This window comes from Cricetulus griseus, chromosome 3 (assembly GCF_003668045.3).
Source record: "Cricetulus griseus strain 17A/GY chromosome 3, alternate assembly CriGri-PICRH-1.0, whole genome shotgun sequence".
Taxonomy (NCBI): Eukaryota; Metazoa; Chordata; class Mammalia; order Rodentia; family Cricetidae; genus Cricetulus; species Cricetulus griseus.
This window is the reverse complement of record NC_048596.1, coordinates 80,338,821-80,363,288: the sequence shown is the minus strand read 5'-3', so window position 1 is coordinate 80,363,288 and position 24,468 is coordinate 80,338,821. Positions and strand designations below refer to the sequence as shown.

The 24,468-nt window shown below is 39.6% G+C and overlaps 1 protein-coding gene across 1 annotated transcript in view; it reads left to right on the top strand.

Annotated features, from left to right (window-relative positions):
* LOC100770874 (ATP-binding cassette sub-family A member 3-like) overlaps positions 1–24,468 on the top strand; it is a 113,621-nt gene that overhangs the window by 69,310 nt on the left and 19,843 nt on the right. Inside the window, exons 23-25 of the mRNA XM_027410318.2 lie at positions 5,540–5,718; positions 23,928–24,053; positions 24,238–24,432. Coding sequence (XP_027266119.1) covers positions 5,540–5,718; positions 23,928–24,053; positions 24,238–24,432 — 500 coding nt within the window. The remainder of the gene's footprint in view (positions 1–5,539; positions 5,719–23,927; positions 24,054–24,237; positions 24,433–24,468) is intronic.

Here is a 24,468-nt window from a genome sequence, read left to right as displayed (position 1 = left end):
ACTAATCTCATAATCCTTTGGCTTTATAATGTTATCTAAAAATTTATAAGATTAATATATATGTATTTTAAAGTTTTTGTCATGATATTAATGGTCATATAGAGTACTACCTAATTCTGGTAAAATGTTTCATCTACCTACATGATTTCGGTTTGAGTCTCTACCAGTTTTCTACAGTGAACCGTGACCACATCTAACAGCAACTTTTGAAGGAGGATGGGGCCCCCACTGTGGCAATTCCACCCAGACTATGACAATGCCATTAAGCTGAACAACACCAACTAAAGATCATCTTTGAACTACAAACTGCTCAGAACAATTTCAAGGTGATCAGCTGAGATGATCCAGCCTCACAGATACTGCTCAGAACAATTTCAAGGAGGCCAGCTGAGATGATCCAAGCACCACAGAGGGGTTTAGATTCAAGGTTTTTGTTTTGAAAAAAAGGAATATATATGACAGGATAAAAAGAGTTAATTATTGAATCTACGCTGAAAAGAAAAATGTAGGATATTGATATAGTGAGATTAAAAGGTAAATTATCCAATCTACTTTTAAAAAGCAACTACTAGTTTGAAATACTTTATATTGGATTGGGCTTCTGTAAACTGTATACAAACATTATATGTTGATACAAGTTTCAGAGATCTTAAGAACATGGCATTTAAGTTTTTTGTTTTGTTTTTAGAGACAGGGTTTCTCTGTGTCTTTGGAGGCTGTCCTGGAACTAGCTCTTGTAGACCTGGCTGGTCTCAAACTCACAGAGATCTGCCTGCTTCTGCCTCCCAAGTGCTGGGATTAAAGGTATATGCCACCACCATCCGGCCTTTTAATAATAGGTATTTTTTTAATGATAATGAGACATATGTGCTCCTGGCAGCCCAATTTACTGCAGAGACGATAATGGGCATTGAAGAACTACAGAAAATATGATGGGCATCAAAGAAACTCCACATAGAGTTTACTTTCTTTGTGGTAAAATTTACCCACTGGTCTGGAAAGTGCCCTTGCCTCAACCATTGACAGTAATCTGTCCAAATGGACAAATAGGATACCAAAAAGAGTGATTGCAAACCTTGCCAAATAAGGCAGGACAGTCCTTCAGGGTATCCTGCTTCACAGAAATGTCTATCGGATATGCTAGGCTCATAGGCCAAAGATGGATTCCCCAATGTTGCAAAGGAACCTTGGGTGACTGTCCAGGCAGCCAGTTGTTTCTGTCATTTCTCACATTTTTTGGAAGTCACTTGCTCCCACTTCCTGCTTATTCAGTTAATATTATTTCCTTCTCAGGTCTCTGAGGGAGTTTAAGACTAGATAGTTATATTTATAATTTTCCTTGTTTACCAGACTCGGAAAGGAAACTCACAAAAGAAATGTAAAGTATATAAGATTGAGAGATATAAAAAGATAATTTGATAATGCAAATTAGAATAGAAAATAAGCTAGGCATAAGACTTTGGATTCACCAAAGTAGAATAGATAATTATTTTCTCTGAATTTGTCAAATGCAAATGGACTAGGCATTTTAATATATTTAATATATTTATTGCCTATATATTGTATATATTGCTTTTCTAATGTTAGTTGTAGTCTTCTTCTTTTTGTATTAGACAAAAGGGGGAATTGTGGTGATGTATTATTTATGACTTAATAAAGCTCACCTGAGGGTACAGAAAGCAAAGTTAGCCACAAACTATAGAGGTCAGGCAGTGGTGATACACACCGTTAATCTCAGCATCCATACTAGCTAGCCACAGAGATAGTGGCTGGCTGCTTTGCTTATCTGATCATCAGTTTGAACACCAATATTTATCTCTGGGTTTTTATTTTTCGTGTTACAGTGGGAGTCTGTGTAAAGTCTGAAGAAAGATACAGCGGGTAACATTATCAGCCTTGTTTCCAATGCCTTGTCCCAGAATACAACAAACAATTTAATAACAAGTGTGAATGAAAGCACAGTAGGTGTGTAGCAAAGAAGGCAGCCAGATCATTCATCAATTCATAAGGGTTGGGAAATTTAAAGTCATTTTGAGAGTAGTGCGTGGAAAAGTAAGTCCATGGTGCTGGCTAGAGGCTTGGTGCTCTTCTTTGAAAAGAACAAATAGAACAAGACATCTGGGGATTCAAAAGAGGCACAATCAGATCAATTCTAGCCATCAGCTACACCAAGTTCATGATTTCTTCAAGATAATCCAACAACAGCAGAATGCATGTTTTTCATGTGTGTGCATAGAATGCTCACCAATTCAGACCACAGGACAGTTATCTTTAATGCATATAAAAGCTACTCTGAGTTGTGTGTGTGTGTGTGTGTGTGTGTGTGTGTGTGTGTGTGTGTGTGTGTGTGTGTGTGTGTGTGTGTATGCCCACCCACTCCACACGTTTTGTAGTTTTAAAGGCTCACCTTGTGCTCTTTTAGTTCTTATAGCTATTTGTTTTTACTTGTTTTTTGATCCTTGAATTTAGAGATAAGTGTTTTTTATTCTTCCAGGATTATGGCATTGTGGGTTTTTAAGTTTCACATGGATGCTTAGTTTTACTTCTGGCTTTTATATTGTTGGAGGTTTTTTTTTTTTTTTTGCTATTGTGACACACCAAAGCTCTTGGGTGTCCACTTGAAGACCCTCATCCAGTATTTCCTACAAGACAGGTCAGATGATCATAAATTCAGCCTTTACACATCTTGGAATGTGTTTTTGCTTGTTTTTCTATTTCTAAAGGAGAGTTTGCCTGGCACAGTATTATTACTTGGCAGGGTTTTGTTCTTTTATATTTTGGTTGTTTGTTTTGTTTTGTCTTCCCTTCAATACTTTAAATGTATCATCCCATGTGCTCTTGGCTTGGCTTATGTCTGGCGAGAAGTCTTCTGGCTTTTCTGTTAAGATTTTATATGTGGTGTATTTTTAAATATTTTATTTTTAATTATGTATACATGTATGTACACATGAGTGTAGGTACCTTTGGAGGCCAGAAGATGCCATCATATCTCATGGAGATGGAGTATCAAGTGTTTGTCAACTACCACATGTGGGTACAGAAAACTAAGTTCTGGTCCTCCTCTAGAGAAGCCAGGGTTCTTTACCACTGAGCCAACTCTCCAGCCTGGTGATATGTTTATTTCTTGCTGGTTATACTTTTTAATTAAATTTTTCACTTATTTTCATACCAACCAGTTTCCCCCCACCTCCTCACCTCACATTCCCTGCCCTGACCTCCCATCTCTCTCCTTCCCTATCCATTCCTTCTCTGTCTCTATTCAGCAAGGAGTAGGCCTCCCATTGGAGTCAACAAAGCATGGTACATTAAGTTGAGGCAGGACCAAGTTCCTCCCCATCCATCAAGGCTAGGCAAGGCAGCTCATGCACCAGGGACAGGTCCTGATCCCACTGCTAGGATCCCCACAAACAGACCAAGCTACACAACTCATATACATGCAGAGGGCCTAGGTTAGTCCCATGCAGGCTCCCTTGCTGCTGGTCCAGAGTTGGGAGCTCCCACTAGCTCAGCTCAGCTGTCTCTGTGGGTTAACCCATCATGACCTTGACTCCCAAAGGCTTGTATAATCCCTCCTCCCTCTCTTCAACAGGATTCCTGGTGCTTGGCTGTGGATCTCTGCATCCACCTCCATCAGTTACTGGATGAATACTCTTTGATGACAATTAGGTTAGTCACCAATCTAATTACAGGAGAAGGCCCGTTCAGGCACCCCCTCCACTATTACTCAGAGTCTCAGCTGGGGTCATCCTTGTGGATTCCTGGAAGTTTCCCTGGCACCAGGTTTCTCCCTGACCCCCAAAATGCCTCCCATCAAGATGTATCTTTCATTACTCTCCCCCTCCATACTACCAACTGGTCCAACCCAATCCTTCCTGTTCCCATCCCCTACCCCCAGGAGATTGCCTCTATTTCCCCTTCTCAGAGAAATCCACAAGTCCCTCTTTGGGCCCTCCTTGTGAGCCAGCTTCTCTGGGGCTGTGGATTGCAGCCTAGTTGTCCTTTACTTTACAGCTAATATCCACTTATGAGTGAGTACATACCATGTTACTTACACTTTTTCCTGTCTTTGAAGTTTGAAAATTTATCATCAGGCATTTTGGTGAACTCCTGGTTTGGGTTTGATAAGTGATCCCATGCTTCCAGATGTTAGGTAGTTGGCTGCTTTTCTGGGATATGGGAATTTCCACACAAGTTCTTTAGCTATGGTTCTGAGCCCCTCTCTCCCTTCTCACTTTCTTTAAATTTTATTGCAAGTAGGTTTGATCTCTTGATGATGAGCCAGAAAAAAAGAGAGTCATTCCTCTTTTTCATTAGCTCTTTAATTTGTTCCTTTGACTGGCAGGCTTTGAATGTTGTTTTTGAGTTCACCGATTGTATTCTTTAGTTTGATCAAGCTTGCTGTTAAAATCTGTTGAGTTACACATGGCTGTGCATTTCCAGGTTCAGAGTACTGAACCTGGATCCTCTGCAAGAGCAGAAAATGCTCTTACTTTCTGAACCATCACTCTCATATCAAAGCCCATCTTTGAGGCCAGTGTTGAAAGTGTCAGTTTGGGGTCTTGTGATCCTTGTGTAGGTATTTATAAACTCTTTGGTGTTTGTACATTTGTTGAGTTGTTTGTACATTTTAACGAACCAGTAAGTGCTCTCTTAGAGTGACATGCTTTCACTATTCTGGTGGGGCCAGCCAGTAATGTCCCTCAGCCGATAAGCCTTCCCTTCAAGTTCTTTGTCTCTTGGTTACTGGCTGTGCTCTGAATTTAAGTGTAGCCTCCGGTTTGGTCCCTTATTTAGAAAGATCACTTGATATAGAATATAATTCGCATAAGATGCCACTTCTCTGGATGGACCAAGGGATGCTTTTTCTCATACTGTAGCAGATTCCTCCTGGGGTAGTGCTTAAGCCACATGGGAGGAATGGAGTGATGATCTACCTGAAAGCTGGCTCTCTTTGAAATCAACCCAGGTAAGCTCTGTCCATCTCTTCTGGTAGCAGAGAGAGCAGCCAAGCTGAAGAATTGTGTTGGCTGATAGTGTACTACTGCTGGCAGGTGTGTATTTCTCCTTCAAATAGCATTGTTCTATGGACTCTGTTTTGCCTGCTTACTCTCTTTTTATTTGACTCTATATGTGGTCCAACACTCAGTTTTCCTGCTAGGGTTCTCAATAATTGAGAGAAGATTCAGATTTTCCAAAAGGCTCCTTAGAATGATAAGGAAACTGGGTTCTGCTCGCCACATTCTCTTTTGCCTGGGGGTGTTTCTTCTGTGTGCTGGTATGCTATCTCTTGGAAAGGGAATTGAAATACATTCCATAGTAGTGCATTTCTCTTAATCTATCAATAGGATTTTTATTCCAGCCCATGGAGCACAGAAATGTCCCATTGTTATTTTCTTGTTTTGTGGATTACAGCAAAACATTTCTGCTCCTAGCTGACAGATGATCTACTTGTGATGGGGAGTGAAGGCAGGGATCTCCTGCTCAAGCACCTTGGTGACATCTCAGTGTGTTAACATTTTTCTGTTGTTCTTCTCACCAGTAAATAATCTTCCTATATACGGTATGGACAAAAATGCGATTGGAAGGCATGTGACTGCCATGGCTGTCACAGGAGCGACATATCTCTTCCTCATTTTCCTTCTGGAGCTTACCACATGGAATTTAAAAACATTCATATATCGCTATGTTCTCTTTGGAATCTATAGGATATTTAGCAAGGTAAGTAGCAGAATACAGACCTTAGATACTCATTTTTTAAATATATTTTTTATGGTATAAAAAAACTTTTTTTTCAATCTGTCACCTCCAACTCCTCCAAGATTCCACCACCCACCCAACTCCATGCCTTTTCTTTTTCCTTTTCCTTCCTTCTTTCCTTCTTCCTTCCTTCCTTCCTTCCTTCCTTCCTTTCTCTTTTGTTTGTTTGTTTTTCAAAACAGGGTTTCTCTGTGTCTTTGGAGGCTGTCCTGGAACTCACTCTTGTAGACCAGGCTGGTCTCAAACTCAGAGATCCGCCTCCCTCTGCCTCCTGAGGATTAAAGGTGTGTGCCACCACCACCCTGCTATCCATGCCTTTTCTTTTCTCTCTCTCTCTCTCTCTCTCTCTCTCTCTCTCTCTCTCTCTCTCTCTTTAGAAAAAAAAGAATAAATATAAACAGATACACAACACATACAACCACAAAATTTGAAACTATATTACATAAGCAAAAGGCCAATAAAACAAAGTATGCTTGAACAGAGCACTAAAGAGACAAAAAACATCTACAAAAAAGAAAATAATTTTTCTTTTTCAAGTGAATGTCAGTTGGAGATAGTTTCTTGGTTATGGATGGGAGATCATGTCCACTTCCCCATCTCAGTGCTTGAATGCTGTCTCACTTGAAGCTGTGCAGGCCCTGTGCATGCTGCCAGTTTCCTGTGAGTTCATATGTGTGTCCATCCTGTTGTGTCTAGAAGGCCTCATTTCCTTGGTGTCATCCATTCCCTCTGGCTCTTACAATGTTTCTGCCTCTTTTTCTACATAGCTCCCTGTCTTCATGTTCTATTGCTGTGAAGACAAACTATGATGACAACAATTCTTATAAAGGAAAACATTTAATTGGGGTGGCTTGCTTACAGTTCAGAAGTTTAGTCCATTATCATCCCGATGGGAAGCATGGTGGCAATCAGGCAGACATGGTGCTGGAAAAGTAGGTAGGCAACATGAACTGGTGTGAGACACTGGGCAGTATCTTGAGTATATACGAGACCTCAAAGCCTGCTTTCACAGTGATATATTTCCTCCATTAAGGCCACACCTACTAATAGTGCCACTCCCTATGAGCTTATGGTAGCCAATTACATTCAAACTACTACAGGAGCCATTCTTATTCAAACCATCATCTTCCCTGAACCTTTAGGGGAGGGCTTTGATGAAGACATTCTATTTAGGACTGAGTGTTTCAAAATCTCTCACTCTGCACATTGTCCAGTTATGAGTTAGAGGTAACTCTTAAAATGAAAAGCACATACCTATACTGCTTAACTATATGTACTAGATTTATTGGTTTTACTGTGATTATGACCAAAACACCTGATGGAACAACTTGAGGGAAGATTTGTTTGTTCATGGCTTTAGAGATTCACTCTTGGTTGCTTGGAACCATGTGCTTGGGCAAAATATCATGGCAGCAAGAATGAATGGCTGAGGAGATTTTAACCCATGATGAAGAAACACAGAGTGAAACAAAAAAGGGACCAAGGACAAGATACTCCCAAGGGCCTACTTCCTTCGGCTCAGTTCTATCTCTTGGTTCCTAATAATGCAACACTCTGGGGACAAAACCAGTGGAAAACATTTCATACTCAAATCATAACAGTGTATCAATGAAATCAATCTATGTTGACTGACATCTCCATGAATCAGAGGTCTATATAAAATGTGAATTTAGTAATTTTATTATAATTTTAATGCACTGTTTATTATTGAATTTTTTCCTTTAAATAATGTGTATGTTAGGTACACATTTCCTCCCCAGCCTGCCCATTTGTCCCGATTTGGCTCTGGCTATTGTAAAAGCTCCCAGGTTGCCAATCTGTAGAACACACATTCCTGAGTAAGACTGTGTGATAGGTATTCTCATCCCACAGCATGCCCCAGACTCATGCATAGGGCTTGTTAAACTATCAATTGATGGTCTATGCCTCCCGATGTGGTAAATTTTAGGGTATGCTTTAAAAATTTAGATATGTAACATGTTCCACAGTGATTGTGCTGCTGCTCTTAGAAATGAATATTGAGATGAAGTGAGGTATAGAAGGGAAGAGTTTCTAAGCTGTATTCTACAGGTTGGGCAGACACCAAAACACAGACTCAGCCTTGAGAACACCTCTAGAAGCAGCCTGGTGTCCAGAGTTGATGAGAGTTTTCTATTCACTTGAGAAACTCATCAGTAGAATGAAGGAGGAATTACCTTAACATTGGGGCATAACCTCAGGACTAGGGGATCAGGCCAAATCAGTAAATAGCTGGCTAACACCTGAAGTTTTACTCCTTGGAAATAAAACCTGATGCTCAATTCCAGGGTTGTAATACATTCCAAACATATCCCTTACGTACCTACTGTTGCTCACTGCAACACTGATGTTGGACAGGACTCAATTTCCTTAGATGTCTAGGGGGAACAGGCAGATCTTAGGTCTTGGAGGAAAAGTAAAAGAAGGAGTCTACAGATATTCCAAAGAAAGGGCTCCAAGATGGGAACCAAATCAGAGATCAGACAAATATCAGTTGTGGGAATAGGGTTTTTGATAAAAGGAAGTATAAAATGCTGAAACTGTATCTAGGAGGAACCAAACAAAGTTCTGACAATTTGTAAATTCAAGGCATTGAGGGTGGGGGCAGCTCAGGCAATGAAGCAGTGACTATTCAAAGAGCTGCAGATGGAATCTATAGGTCAAGACCCAAGTGCAGGTATCCTGTCAATGATGACAGACCAAGCCGGGGAAATCCTCACAAGTACCAGGAGGACACTGGGCCATCCTGAGACATTAGGGGTGATCACAGAAAGACTTGTTTGCTTACAAATTATTTTTTGTATTTAATTTTTGTTAGAAATTTGTGGTTTCTCCCCCACCTACTCTTCTTTATTTTTTTATTTTACTTAATTAGCCTTACTAGGGCCTCACTAGTTTTGTTAATATCTCCAATGCACCAAATTTGGGGGTTTTTAAAAACCTTTTTTCTTTTCTCTTTTTTTTTTACATGCTTTACCCCATTTCACTATCTCCATTCTTACCCTCTGATATTTCTTATCTATTTTCTTATGAGGTCATAGCAACATACATGGGACTAAAGCCTAAAAAGAATTTTAAAAACAGGAAGGTTTATGATAAGTCATGATATGGAGGCAAAAATTCTTTGACAAAAGTATTAGCAGCTTGAATCCATGACCTGGCCAGGTATATTCCAGAAACATAATGACAGTGTGATAATCCAAAATCAAGTCATCACATTAATAAAATTAGAAAATAAAAAGAATCATAATATTGAGAAATTCAGAAGAATCATTTTGTAAAATTCATTATAAAATGTCCAAATAGAAAGATAGAAACTTTTTAATATGATAAAAGAGTAGTTACAAATGTACAAAAAGACACAGCAAATATGATAGACTCTTGAAAGCTTCCCTCTCAGATCAACAAAATATAAACATCTGCTTTCACTTTTGTATGCAACTATTTGCTGCTGATCATAGCCAGTGTTATAAGATAGGAAAAAAGATATTATATGCATAAAGTTTAGGGGAAAGAGATGTAAAATTCATTATAGATGCCAGTATTTATATGATTTAAAGAAATCTACAATAACATATCATTACTTAATGAAAAGTCAGTATAAATGAGCCAGATATGTATTGAGATACTAGCCATAAAACATAAAGCATAAAATGATCCCACTTAAACAGCACAGAAATAAAAAAAAATATAACTAGGATGAAACCTAACAAATAATATGGAAAACTTTCACACAGGAAGTTACAATTAGGAAGACTAAAGGAGAATTACATAAATATAGCAACATTTGGTTCATGCTAGGAAACTTGATGATGATAAGGTGGCTGTTCCTTGTCAGGTATGCTTGAAACAGATGATGTAATCTCAGTTTGTCTCCCAGCCAAGTGTGTGTGTTCAAGTTCTGGAGACTTGCTGATCAGAAGACTTCAAATTTTTCAAGCATGAGAAAAGTAAAGGACCATGAATGACTAAAGAAATCTTGAGACAGAGCAAAAGGAGGACATCACTCAGGTGGTTAAAATTAACCATAAGGGATTGGCAAGATGGCTCAGCACATAAACGCACTTGCCCTACATGCCTGGTGATCAACGTGGAAGAAGAGAAGGAACTTTACAGATTTGTCCCCTGACACACATACATTTCACCACCCCCAGCACAAATTCAGTAACACACAATGAATTAATAAATCCTCCAAGAATGAAGCTAGTTGAAACAACACATGAAGAAAAAATAATTTACTATGAAAGGGCCATATTCATCTATGTGTGCCCAAGTTCATCAGCTAGGGATTCCTAGAAATGCAAATTCTTACTTCTTACCACAAGTCTAGTAAATCAGATGCTTTATTGGTAGAAACAAACATTCTATGTTTTTATAAAAGGATTAATTTATTTTATTTTATGTGTATGTATATAGCTGAGTGTGTGTATGTGCATCACCACATAGGTGTAGGTGCCTGTGGACGATGGAAGAGTGGGTTGGATCCCCAGTAACTAGAGTTATAGGCAGGTGGGAGATATCTGATGTGTGTGTCCTGGGAACTGAACAAGAACCCTCTGCTACAGCAGCAGGTGCTCTTAATAGCAGGGCCATCTCTCCAGCCCATATAGTATGTTTTAAGAAACAAAATACCTATGTATGACCAGTGCATGCTATAGCCCCAAAACAACTGGAATAGGATGTCTAGAAACAGACAGGAGCACAAATTTGTATAGTAGTATGACCTGTGGTATAAACTTGACAACAGAGTACAGTGGGGAAAGAATGTTCTCAGTAAATGAGACTCCTACTGTTGAATAACCATGAAAATAATGAAGTTTGGCCCTGTCTTTGTTCCTCACAGACGAGTTATAGGTTTATAACTCTTAGAGACCCAACAGTAGAAATAAAGTTCTGTAACAACAGTAACAACTACAAACCAAAAAAAGAAAAAACCATGATAGCAAAAGACATCAATCATGAAGTGAGTGAATAGGTTGGTCACAGTGATTTCTGAATCAAATCAGTAAAGAGAAGACAAATAACCTGAATTTAAAAATATGTAGGATTAGACACTGACCACACACAAAATCCATATATCCAGTAAACACATATAAAGGCATATTATATGTCTTGGGGTTTCTATTGCTGTGAAGAGACATCATGGCCAAGGCAACTTTTATAAAGGAAAACACTTAATTGGGGCTGGCTTACAGTTTCAGAGGTTTAGTCCATTATTGTCATGGTGAGAATCATGGCATCATGTAGGCAGACATGGTGCTGGGGGAAGGAGCTGAGTGAGTGTTCTACATCTTGATCATCAGGCAACAGGAAATGAACTGTCACACTGGGCATGGCTTGAACATATATGATACCTCAAAGCCCACCTCCACATTGACACACTTCTCCAACAACATCACACCTCCTAATAATGCCACTTCTATGAGCCAAGCACTTAAACACATGAATCTATGGGGGCTATACCTATTCAAACCACCACACTATGTTTTAGTTATAAGATAAAAGTACGTAAGAGCCACCACAATATACACATCAAAATGTAGGTTTATATATACACTCAGCCACACACACATGACAGAAATGCATATACTTGTTCTCTAAAAGTCTGCATATGAAATATGCATAAAATATGTAAAAGAATGTTCATGAGGACAATAGCCTCATTACTGTAAGCCCTATAATGAATACAATGTCTGTCTTACAATAGAATGCAATGGTGAGAAGGGACAGCCAATAACTTGCTCATACATGATATGACACAAAAGAAACGACACAAAAGAGCAAGTATAAGGTTCAAAACTAGGTAAAACTAATGTGTAATAGATATGTATGACATCACAAGCTGAGAAAATGATGATTGTAGGTATTATCAAGTAATATGTTTTCTGGAATGAAAAGCACTGTTGGACACATACTTTGTGAAACTCCATTAAGAGGTAGGTTGTGATTTATATGGTTGTTGGGATATATACGAAGCTTTAGTAGTTGACACTAAAAATGGCACTGAACAAGATCTAGAGTTAAGAGAATGCAACCAGTGTTAGTTTCTTACTTTTGACCAGGGTACCAAAGTTGTATAAGGTGTTGCCCTTAGGGAAAGCTACCCTTGAGCAGAGCTATACTGTAAACTCTTAGGTAAGTCAAACATGTTTCAAAATAAAAAGTCTATCACTTGAAATGAAATGCATACATGGGCTGGCTCTTAGAGCTCCTTTCACTCTGCATTGTATGGAGTGCCCTTCCATTCCTCTCTGTTCCCTGCTGTAGGTCTCCTGCTGAATTTCTACTTAGGTAATTCACCTCAGCCATTTCCTACACTGAACTGTCCCCTGTAATGAATTATTGTAATAAAGTCCACGAACGTCTGGATAAAGGGAAGTCAGGTATTTGTTAGGGAATCACTCACAAATAACAAAAATAAGGTAGAGAACCACTGAGGTCTTCTGCCCAGAGCACTGGAAGCTGTGGCCTGATTCACAACTACCACCCTAGAGAGCTAGAGAGCTTTCTCCCAGCCCACAGGTAGCACCTGAGATCCTGCCCCAAAGGGGCCAGTACCTCAAAGGCGATTGCCTGAATGAGTTCCCACAGCAATTTCCCTTTTGTCTAAATAAGAGGATTCTAAACCTAATACAAAACTACATACAATAAGATCAAATATCAAGTATTGACCAGGAGAAAGAAAAGTTTTTTAAAAATTATGTAAAATTAGAAGAACTACAACCAATAAGAGGATCATCAAGCAAGAAACACACATTAAATGTCCAGGCTATAGGTAATTGGGCAAATAAAAAAGATCATTCCAACAGTTGTCCTATCCTGAGGAGTCTAAGTCTTGTACCTAAAATGTCTTGGCTAAAATATGAGAGGATAGTAGCTGAGACTACTGTCTAGTCTTCAACCCCATCAAAGACCTAAGAAGGAGAATAATGCTACCCGAGTAAGCAGGAAGTGCAAGTGGGAAACTTCCCAAAGGTGCAAGAAATGATAAACAGCTGGCTACCTGGACAATCACCCAAAGTCTCATAGAAATGTTGGGGCAACCAACTTTGGCTAAGGCCTAGATTATCTGATAGACCATTTTCAGAAGCAGGAAGATTCCAGACTATCCTAGCCTGTTTTGGCAAGGTTTAGCAGTCTCTTTTTGTTTGTATCCTGTTTGTCTAATTAAGATAGCATGTCTATTGTCAGCAGTCAAGGTAAGGGCAGTTCTTTGCCCAATAGGCCAGTTTTGCCAAGAAGAAAGCGGACTCCAAATAGAGTGTCTCTGATGCCCATCATACTCTTAGGAATAGCTTGGTGCTGCCAGAAGTTTGTGTCATGTCAAGGGAGTCCAAAATTATTAAAAACATTTAAATGCCATATTGTGTAGGTTTTTCAAGAGTTTGAAGAGCATAACTATGCAGGGCACATCTCTGTGCAACTAGAGAACCTGACTAACATAACTAGTTATGAAAAGCATGGGTGACTATAACCTATAATTCCCAATACCTCTATAGCTTAAAGATTAAAACTTCACATATCAAATAAAACAATCTTTTTTTTTTTTTGGTTTTTCGAGACCGGGTTTCTCTGTGTAGCTTTGGAGCCTATCCTGGCACTCGCTCTGGAGACCAGGGTGGCCTCAAACTCACAGAGATCCTCCTGCCCTGCCTCCCGAGTGCTGGGATTAAAGGCGTGCACTACCAACGCCCGGCCAAATAAAACAGTCTTTAAACAGATGTGTAGCAATGAGGACAAATGACCTCAAATTATAACTATATATAAATACATATATATATATATATATATATATATATATATATATATATATATATATCCTGATCAGAGTTGGAAATCTGTAGTGCAATATATAAAATATCCTAAAATTGCATCAATATACAAATAACTTAAGCATATGTAGAAACATACATACATAACATATGGCAAAATAATTATACATTAGTGAGCAAAAACAGTGTAAACAGAAAGAGGAACATACACAGAAACAAATATATATTCAAGTTTGTATCAATAAACAAATTACCTTAGGAATACAAAATAATTTTACATATTATCAATATACAAGAATCTAAAATCAATGTAAATTGTCTATAACTAATAGTTGCCAAAATAGTACACTAGATACAGTAATCTACCTATTATCCCAGTCCATCTATTCCCCCCTACGTATTCTTTTCCAAAAGAGATTCCTGAATCTAAACTTCATATTCCACCACAACCCTAACAACTTATAACCAACCCTTAACAAGTGACAATTATCCATAACCTTGAGAAAAACCAAAATGCCATCTAACCCAACTGAAGGGAGAGGAAGCATCATTTTCTTAGACTCACTTCCAGCTGTCATGGGGGTGAAGGTTTCTCTATGGGATTATGTAAGAAACTTAAAACAATGGTTAAGTCTCAAAAGGACTAACTGTAACATTTGTAGCTGGTCTGAGTAGCAATAAGGCTTATCTGAAGTTCTTATCTGAAGCTTTGGCCTGAGTAATGTAAAAAGGTGATGCGTCTTAGCTAGCCAATTTGGAATTTTCTTAGCAGTTTAGGTCCAAAGCTGATCTTTGAGTTGTGTTATCTGCTCCAAGGCATGATAATGAAACAGATGGAATCGTTGTTGTGGAGCCCCATCTTCTTTCTGTAAATTTCAGAGATTACTGTTAGGAAAATGTATTGTTCACTGTGGAAAACTTAAATATTATTAATATCAAAAGAGAAAGTTTAAATTCTGATAGGCATATATCCAAGGAAAGGTACCAAGAGAGACAAAATTAAGTATGGGGAGAAGTAGAATTTTGGGTGAGAAACAGCCTTGACAACATTAGTCCCTAGAATTATTTTTCTTCTGTCTCATACCAGGTGACTCTTCTGATATGAGACAGAAACTCTGAAGTTTTCTTTTAGCAACATGTTTGGATTTAGAGAAGGAGAGAGCCACAGTCCAACTCCAAAGTCAGCTTTGACTTTTGTGTCAGGACTACTACTACATGCGTTTAGGAAGTGAGATTTTTACCCTGCAGAGGAGATTGGTACCATAAGTCAGATTTTTCTTTGCTTGGTGATTCTTCCTGGATAATTATCCTTTCTTCTTTATGTGTCTATATGTCCAAGATACTTCAACTTCTTGAAGATGGGTATTTCTTTTGATGGTATCCATGGCTTTTCTTCTCTTATGGAAACAAAAGTGAAACCCTTTCCCTAACATAGCACATATCCTGGTTCCCATTTTGAGGTCCACACATCCTTGAAGTTCACTGGCTGATATAACTCAGAAGTTTTTTCTGAGTTGCCTGTGTTGGGCAATTTTGCCCCTGTTGGGCCATTAGTGTCCTGGCCACTTAGGCATCAGAATATAATGGATTATTTTAATAAAGTCCACAAAAACCTGGATAAAGGGAAGTCAGGTATTTATTAGGGAATCACTCACGAATAACAAAAATAAGTTAGAGAACCACCAAGATCTTCTGCCCAGAGTGCTGGAAGTTGATCCAGGACCACCACCCAAGAAAACACATAGCAACTGAGACCCCACCCTGAAGGGGCTGGTACCTCAAGGACTTTTGGCTGAATGAATTCCCACAACAGTCCCCTATTTCTCCTTTCTCTTGGGAAAGACTTAAATTTTAATAAAAGGAAACATGTAATTTGGCCTATAGTTTTAGAGGGTTAAGAATCTCTAATGGCAGATCAAAGGGACAGCTCAGCATGTACATCTTGATCCATCTGCAATCACAGGAGAGAGGGAAAGATAGAGGAGAGCTTGGGAGGGAAATAGGGGGGAGGAGACAAGGGAGGGGGGAGAGAGGGAGGGAGGGAGAGCACTGAAAACAATCTTTCTCTGACATTCATCTACACTTTATTTTTAGCAAACAGTTTTTTAACCATAATCAATGGCATTTTCTGTGGCTGTAGTTTTTGTGATGTCTACTTTGAGAGCACTCTGCTTGCTCATGACAGGAAGCTTAGTTTCTAAGCTGTAGAAATGGGAAATAAGGTAGCCTCTCCTCTGTTGCTTAGATTGTTAGCTGGTGTCATCTTTGTAGATCTCCAGACATGTCCCTAGTGCCTGATTTCTCTGTAAACCTAAAATGTTTTCCTCTACTATGGTATCTCCATTCTTGTTATCTTCTATTCTTTTCCTGATTCAACCTTTCTGCTCCCTCATGTCCTCTGCATCCCTCCTCTTCTCCCCTTCTCATTCTCCTAATTCCCTCTCCCTTCTTCCTGTGCTCCCAATTTGTTCAGGGGATCTTGACCCTTTCCCCTTCTCCAGGGGACCATGTATGTCTCTCTTAGGGTCCTCCTTGTTTACTAGCTTCTCTGGCAGTGTGGATTGTAGGATGGTAATCCCTTACTATATGTCTAAAATCCGCATATGAGTCAGTACATACCATGTTTGTCTTTTTGTGATTGGGTTACCTCACTCAGAATGGTTTCTTCTAGTTCCATCCATTTTCCTGCCAATTTCAAGATTCCATTGTTTTTTTTTCCACTGAGTAGTACTCCATTGTGTAAATGTACCATATTTTCTCTAACCATTCTTCAGTTGAGGGGCATCTAGGCTGCTTCCAGTTTCTGGCTATTACAAATAGTGCTGCTATATACATCGTTGAACAGATGTCCTTGTTGTATGAATGTGCTTCTTTTGGGTATATGCCTAAGAATGGAATTGCTGGATCTTGTGGTAGACTCATTCCCATTTTCTTGAGGAGTCATCATACTGATTTCCAAAGTGGCTGTACAAGTTGGCACTCCCATCAGCAATGGAGAAGTGTTCCCCTTTATCCACATCCTCTCCAGCATAAACTGTCATTGGTGTTTTTGATTTTAGCCATTCTGACATGAGTAAGATGGTATCTCAGAGTTGTTTTGATTTGTATTTCCCTGATGGCTAAGGATGTTGAACACTTTCTTATGTGTCTTTCAGCCATTTTAGATTCCATTTTAGCTATTTAGTTCTGTACCCCATTTTTTAATTGGATTGTTTGGTGTTTTGGAGACTAGCTTCTTGAGTTCTTTATATATTTTGGAGATCAGCCCTCTGTCAGATGCCTTCCCCTGATAATGAGATTGATAACTTACTTATTTGCTACCCGATAGCTCTCATCCAGCATCTGGTGGAAGTAGAAGCAGACACCCACAACTAACCACTGAACTGAACTGGAATCCAGATGCAGAGAAGGATGACTGAAGAGCAAAGGGGTCCAGACCAGGCTGGTGAAACCCACAGAAACAACTGACCTGAACATCGGGGAACTCTTGCTCCCCAGACTGATAGCTGGGATACCTCCATGGGACTGAAGCAGACCCCAGGAACATGGGTTTCAGTGAGGAAACCTCGGAAATCTACGTGACCTGCTGTAGTAGTTCAGTACTTATCCCTAGCATAGGTGTGGACTTTGGGAGCGCATTCCACATGGAGGAATACTCCCTGAACCAAGATCCACGGGGGTGGGCACCCTATGGAAGGCCTCACCATTGGGTGGGGGGAGAAGAAAAGATATGAGATAGGTAGGGTTTTAGTTGGGGGGGATAGTAGGGGAGGATGGGAGGGAGAAGGAACTGGGATTGTCATATAAAACAATCTTGTTTCTTTTTTGTTTTGTTTTGTTTTGTTTTTTCCAACTTTTTTATTTGAATTAGAAACAGGGTTGTTTTGCATGACAGTCCCATTTCCCTTCTCCCACCCGTCCTCCCCTACCCGCCCCCTCAACTAAAACCTTATCTGTCACATATCTTTTCTGCTCCCCCTGGATGGTGAGGCCTTCCATAGGGTGTCATCAGAGTCTTTCGTTTCCTTTGGGATAGGGCCTAGGCCCACCCCAGTGTGTCTTGGCTCAGGGAGTATTCCTCTATATGGACTGGGCTCCCAAAGTCCACACCTATGCTAGGGATAAATACTGGGATTCCACAGGAGGTCCCATAGATTTCTGAGGTTTCCTCACAGAAACCCATGTTCCTTGGGTCTGGATCAGTCCCATGCTGGTATCCCAGCTATCAAACTGGGGAGCAAGAGTTCCCCGATGTTCAAGTCAGCTGTTTCTGTGTGTTTTACCAGCATGGTCTGGACTCTGTGCTCTTCACTGGTCCTTCTCTGCATCTGGGTTCCAGTTCAGATCGGTGATTAGTTATGGGTGTCTGCTTCTACTTCCACCAGCTGCTGGATGAAGGCATATAAGTCAGTCATCAATCTCATAATCAGGGGAGGGCATTTAAGGTAGCCTCTCCTCCATTGCTGAGATAGTTAGCTGGTGTCATCTTTGTAGATCTCCAGACATTTCCCTAGTGCCTGATTTCTCTGTAAACCAAAAATGTCTCCCTCTATTATGATATCTCCATTCTTGTTATCGTGTATTCTTCCCCTGATTCATATTTTCTGCTCCCTCATGTCCTCGGCATCCCTCTGCCTCTCCCCTTCTCATTCTCTTAGCTCCCTCCCTCCTCTTCCCATGCTCCCAATTTGCTCAGCAGATCTTGAACCTCTCCCCTTCTCCAGAGGACCATGTATGTCTCTCTTAGGGACCTCCATGTTTATTAGCTTCTTTGGCAGTGTGGATTGTAGGCTGTTAATCCTTACTCTATGTCTAAAATTCACATATGAGTGAGTACATCCCTTGTTTGTCCTTTTGCGACTGGGTTACCTCACTCAGAATCTTCTAGATCCACCCATTTTCCTGCAAATTTCAAGATTCCATTGGTATTTTTTCGCTGAGTAGTACTCCATTGTGTAAATGTACCACATTTTCTCTAACCATTCTTCGGTTGAGGGGCATCTAGGCTGCTTCCAGTTTCTGGCTATTACAAATAGTGCTGCTATGAACATCGCTGAACAGATGTCCTTGTTGTATGAATGTGCTTCTTTTGGGTATATGCCTAGGAGTGGAATTGCTGCATCTTGTGGTAGACTCATTCCCATTTTTTGGGGTAGTCGCCATACTGATTTCCAAAGTGGCTGTACAAGTTGGCACTCCCACCAGCAGTGGAGGAATATTCCCCTTTATCCACATCCTCTCCAGCATGAACTGTCATTGGTGTTTTTGATTTTGGCCATTCTGACAGGAGTAAGATGGTATCTCAGAGTTGTTTTGATTTGCATTTCCCTGATGGCTAAGGATGTTGAACACTTTCTTATGTGTCTTTCAGCCATTGTAGATTCCTCTATTGAGGGTTGTCTATTTAGTTCTGTACCCCACTTTTTAATTGGGTTGTTTGGTGTTTTGGAGACTAGCTTCTTGAGTTCTTTATATATTTTGGAGATCAGCCCTCTGTCAGATGCGGGGTTGGTGTATATCTTTTCCCAGTCTGTGGGCTGCCATTTTGTCTTGCTGATTGTGTCCTTTGCCTTACAGAAGCTTCTCAGTTTCAGGAGGTCCCATTTATTAATTGTTGACGTCAGTGTCTGTGCTACTGGTGTAATGTTCAGGAAGCAGTCTCCTGTACCAATTAATTCAAGGGTATTTCCCACTTTGTCTTCTAATAGGTTCAGTGTAGCTGGATTTATGTTGAAATCTTTGATCCATTTTGACTTAAGTTTTGTGCAAGGCAATAAGCTTGGGACTAACTGCAGTCTTCTACATGTCTGCAACCAGTTATGCCAGCACCATTTGTTGAAGATGTTCTCTTTGCTCCATCATATAAATTTGGATTGTTTCTCAAAAATCAGGTGTTCATAGGTGTGTGGGGTAATATCCGGGTTTTCAATTCTATTCCATTCGTCTACCAGTCTATTTTTATGCCAATACCAAGCTGTTTTCAGGACTATAGCTCTGTAATAGAGCTTGAAGTCAGGGATGGTGATGCCTCCAGAAGTTCCTTTATTGTATAGGGATGTTTTGGCTATCCTGGGTCTTTTGTTTCTCCATATAAAGTTGAGAATTGTTCTTTCAAGGTCTGTGAAGAATTGTGTTGGGATTTTGATGGGGATTGCATTGAATCTGTAGATTGCTTTTGGCAAGATTGCCATTTTTACTATGTTGATCTACCTATCCAAGAGCATGGGAGATCTTTCCATTTTCTGGTATCTTCTTTAATTTCTTTCTTTAGAGACTCAAAATTCTTGTGATACAGGTCTTTCACATTTTTGGTTAGTGTTACCCCAAGATATTTTATGTTGTTTGTGGCAATTGTAAAGGGTGATGTTTCTCTGATTTCTTTCTCCACCAATATGTCATCGGTGTATAGTAGGGCTACCAATTTTTTTTAGTTAATCTTGTATCCTGCCACTTTCCTGAAGGTGTTTATCAGCTGTAGGAGTTCCCTGGTAGAGTTTTTCAGGTCACTAATGTAGACTATCATATTGTCTGCAAATAGTTAGTGTTTGACTTCTTCCTTTCCAATTTGTATTCCCTTGATCTCCTTTTGTTGTCTTATTGCTCTAGCTAGGACTTCAAGGACAATATTGAAGAGATATGGAGAGAGTGGATGGCCTTGTCTTGTCCTCGATTTTAGAGAAATTGGATCGAGTTTCTCTCCATTTAATTTGATGTTGGCTGTTAGCTTGCTGTATATTGCTTTTATTATGTTGAGGCATGTTCCTGTTACCCCTGATTTCTCCAAGACCTTTAGCATGAAGGGGTGTTGGATTTTGTCAAAGGCTTTTTCGGCATCTAATGAGACGATCATGTGGTTTTTTTTTCTCAGTCTGTTTATATGGTGGATTACATTGTTGGATTTTCGTATGTTGAACCATCCATCGTTGCATCCCTGGGATGAAGCCTACTTGATCATCGTGGATGATTTCTCTGATATGATCTTGTATTCCAATTGCTAGGATTTTATTGAGAATTTTTGCATCAATGTTCATGAGGGATATTGGTCTGTAGTTCTCTTTCTTAGTTGTGTCTTTGTGTGGCTTGTGTATCAAGGTTATTGTAGCCTCGTAAAATGAGTTTGGCAATGTCCCTTCTGCTTCTATTTTGTGGAACAATTTGAAGAGTATTGGTATTAGCACTTCTTTGAATTTCTAGTAGAATCCTGCAGTGAATCCATCTGGCCCCGGGGTTTTTTTGGTTGGGAGACTTTTGATGACTGCTTCTTTTTCCTTAGAGGTTATAGGTCTATTTAAGTTCCTTATCTGTTCTTGATTCAATTTTAGTAAGTGATAACTGCCCAGAAAATTGTCCATTTCCTTTAAATATTCCAATTTTTTGGAGTACAGGTTTTCAAAGTATGACCTGAAGATTCTCTGGATTTCTTCAGTGTCTGTTGTTATGACCCCCTTTTCATTTCTGATTTTGTTCATTTGCATGATCTCTCTCTCTGCCTTTTGGTTAATTTGGGTAATGGTTTGTCTTATTTTGTTGATTTTCTCAAAGAACCAACTCTTTGTTACATTGATTCTTTGAATTGTTTTCTTTGTTTTGACTTTATTGATTTCTGCCCTCAGTTTGATTATTTACTGGTGTCTGTTCCTCCGGGGTGAATTTGCTTCCATTTTTTCTAGAGGTTTCAGCTGTGATGTCAGATCTCTGGTGTGGCTATTCTCTAGTTTCTTCATGTGAGCACTTAGAACTATGAACTTTCCTCTTAGTACTGCTTTCAAAGTGTCCCATTAATTTGGGTATGTTGTGTCAACATTTTCATTGAATTCTAGGAAGTCTTTAATTTCTTTCTTTATTTCTTCCTTGACCCAGAAATGTTGCAAATGACTGTTGTTCAATTTCCATGAATTGGTAGGTTTTTTGCACTTTGATTTGTTTTTGATTTCTATCTTTAAAGCATGGTGGTCTGATAAGACACAGGGCATTATTCCAATTTTTTTGTACCTGTTGACGTTTGCTATGTTGCCGAGAATGTGGTCAATTTTGAGAAGGTTCCATGTGATGCTGAAAAGAAGGTATATTCTTTTGTGTTTGGATAGAAAGTTCTATAAATGTCTATTAATCCCAGTTGGGTTATAACTTCTGTTAGTTCCTTTGTCTCTTTGTTAAGTTTCTGTCTGGTGGTCCTGTCCAGGGGTGAGAGTGGGGTGTTAAAGTCTCCCACTATAACTGTGTGAGGCCTTATTTGTGATTTGAGTTTTAATAATGTTTCTTTTACAAATGTTGGTGCCTTTATATTTGGGGCATAGATGTTTAGAATTGAGACTTCTTCCTGATGGATTTTTCCTGTGATGAATATGAAATGACCTTCTTCATCTCTTTTGATTGATTTTAGTTTGAAGTCTATCTTGTTAGATACTAGGATAGCTACCCCAGCTCGTTTCTTAGGTCCATTTGGTTGGAGTATCTTATCCCAACCCTTTCCTCTGAGGTAATGTCTATCTTTGAATTCGAGGTAAGTTTCTTGTATGCAGCAGAAGGATGGATTCTGTCTTCGTATCCAATCTGTTAGCCTGTTTCTTTTTATAGGCGAGTTAAGACCATTAATATTGAGGGAAATTAAGTTCCATTCAGTGTTTATTCTTGTTTGGTTTTGGTTTGTTGTTGGTACTGTTATTGTATGTGGATTTACCCTGCCTTTGATTTTGTGTTTGTGTAGAGTGGGATTATCTATTGCCTATGTTTATGCGAGTGTAGTTAATTTCCTTAGGTTGGAGTTTTCCTTCCAGTACTTTCTGTAGGGCTGGATTAGTGGTTACATATTGTTTAAATCTGGTTTTGTCGTGGAATATCTTGTTTTCTCCATTTATAGTGATTGAAAGCTTTGCTGGGTATAGTAGTCTGGGCTGGTATCCATGTTCTCTCAGAGTTGGTAGAATATCTATCCAGGTCCTTCTAGCTTTCAGAGTTTCCATGGAGAAGTCTGGTGTAATTCTGATAGGTTTGCCTTTATATGTTACTTGGCCTTTTTCCCTTGCTGCTCTTAAAATTTTTCTTTATTCTGTACATTTGGTGTTTTAATTATTATGTGACAAGGGGACTTTCTTTTGTGGTCCACTCTATTTGGCGTTCTGTAGGCTTCTTGTACTTTCATTGGCATGTCTTTCTTTAGGTTGGGAAAGTTTTCTTCTCTGATTTTGTTGCACCTTTGAGTTGGGTTTCTTCACCTTCTTCTATACCTATCATCCTTAGGTTTGGTCTTTTCACGGTGTCCCAAATTTCCTGAATATTTTGTGTTATGGATTTGTTAGACTTCAGATTTTCTTTGCTTGACGAGTTTATTTCCTCTAGTTTATCTTCAGCGTCTGAGATTCTGTCTTCCACCTCTTGTATTCTATTGGTTATGCTTGCATCTGTGGTTCCTGATTGTTTACTAAGCTTTTCCACTTCCAGCATTCCCTCAGTTTGTGTTTTCTTTATTGTCTCTAATTCAGTTTTCAGGTCCTGAACTGTTTCCTTCAGCTGTTTAATTGTATTTTCTTGGCTTTTTTTTTTTTGGCTTTCCTTGATTTCTTGCATCTTTTGGTTTGTCTTTTCTTCCATTTCTCTGAAGGATTTTCTGATTTCCTCTCTTAGATTCTCTATCATTTCCATGAAGTCATTTTTAAGGTTGCTCTCTTCTGCTTCTTCTGTGTTGGGATGTTCATGTCTTGCTGGTATAGAGTCTCTAGGCTCTGGTGATGTCATATTGGTTTTCTTGTTGTTGAATGTGTTCTTAATTATTGTCTTCCCATCTCTTGTTCCAGTGGGTACAGTTGGTGTCACTTCCTTTCCTGGTGTGTATGGGTCCAGTGTTCTCTTCAGGTGTATGCAATTGACTTTGATACTCTGATGGGTTTCAAGTTAGGTGCAGGGAGGTCTGAGGCACTCGCTCTCTAGGTGGGTGAGAGCAGCACTGGCGCAGAGATGTCAGCAGACTCTGGGTTACTTGGACCTCAGGGTTCCAGTCGTCCTGTGGAAGATTCCTGGGCAGGGTTTGCTAGGGCGGGCAGGCAGAAGTTGGGCCCAAGTTAGGGGCTGAATCAGCTCACCTCTGGACTTTCTGCACTCTGTGGGGGCCAGAATGGCCCAGCGATCTCAGCAAAGACAGGATCCCAGGGTCCTCAGGGACCAATTCCAACAATCTTGTTTCTAATTCAAATAAAATATCTGCAAAAAAAAAAAGAAATGGGAAATAAATTTTTACAAGAGAGCTGTGGTCATAAGCAGGAAATCTCTCGACTTCTGTTTTGACACTCTGAAATAACCCTCCAGTTTAACCTTAATGAATTCATCCAGTCTCGACCAGATGCTCAAACAATCCTTCAGTCCTTTCTCATCTTCACAATACAGGCTAGAGTGTCCAAGGAGCTATCCGGGGAGTCTGAAGATGAAGATGTACAAAATGAAAGGGAGACTATCCTGAAGAATCCTCAGCAGTCACTGAATTCTTGTGTGCTCATTAAAGAGCTCATAAAGGTAATATCTTTCAATGGCCAGCATATGGCTCCATTCCCTAAGATGAGCACCACGGGCTCACTATGGTCCTTTGGGGATCTATGGTTGTTCTCCAAGTTGAGTTCTTAGGAAACTCTCTGAAGTACTGTGGTCTGTAAAGGTTTGAAACTGTGTTTGACCATGCATTTTGTGTTTTTTTTTAAAGATATATTTTAATATACCACCCACTCTGGCTGTGAGAAATATCTCTGTCTCCATTCAAAAGGAGGAATGTTTTGGATTGCTTGGACTAAATGGAGCTGGAAAAACTACTACCTTTGAAATTCTGACTGGAGAACAGATTGCTACATCTGGGGATGTGTTCATTGAAGACTACAGCATCACCAAAAATATCCTAAAGGTATGCTAGGTAGTCTGAGGGAGAGAAGCCTGATAA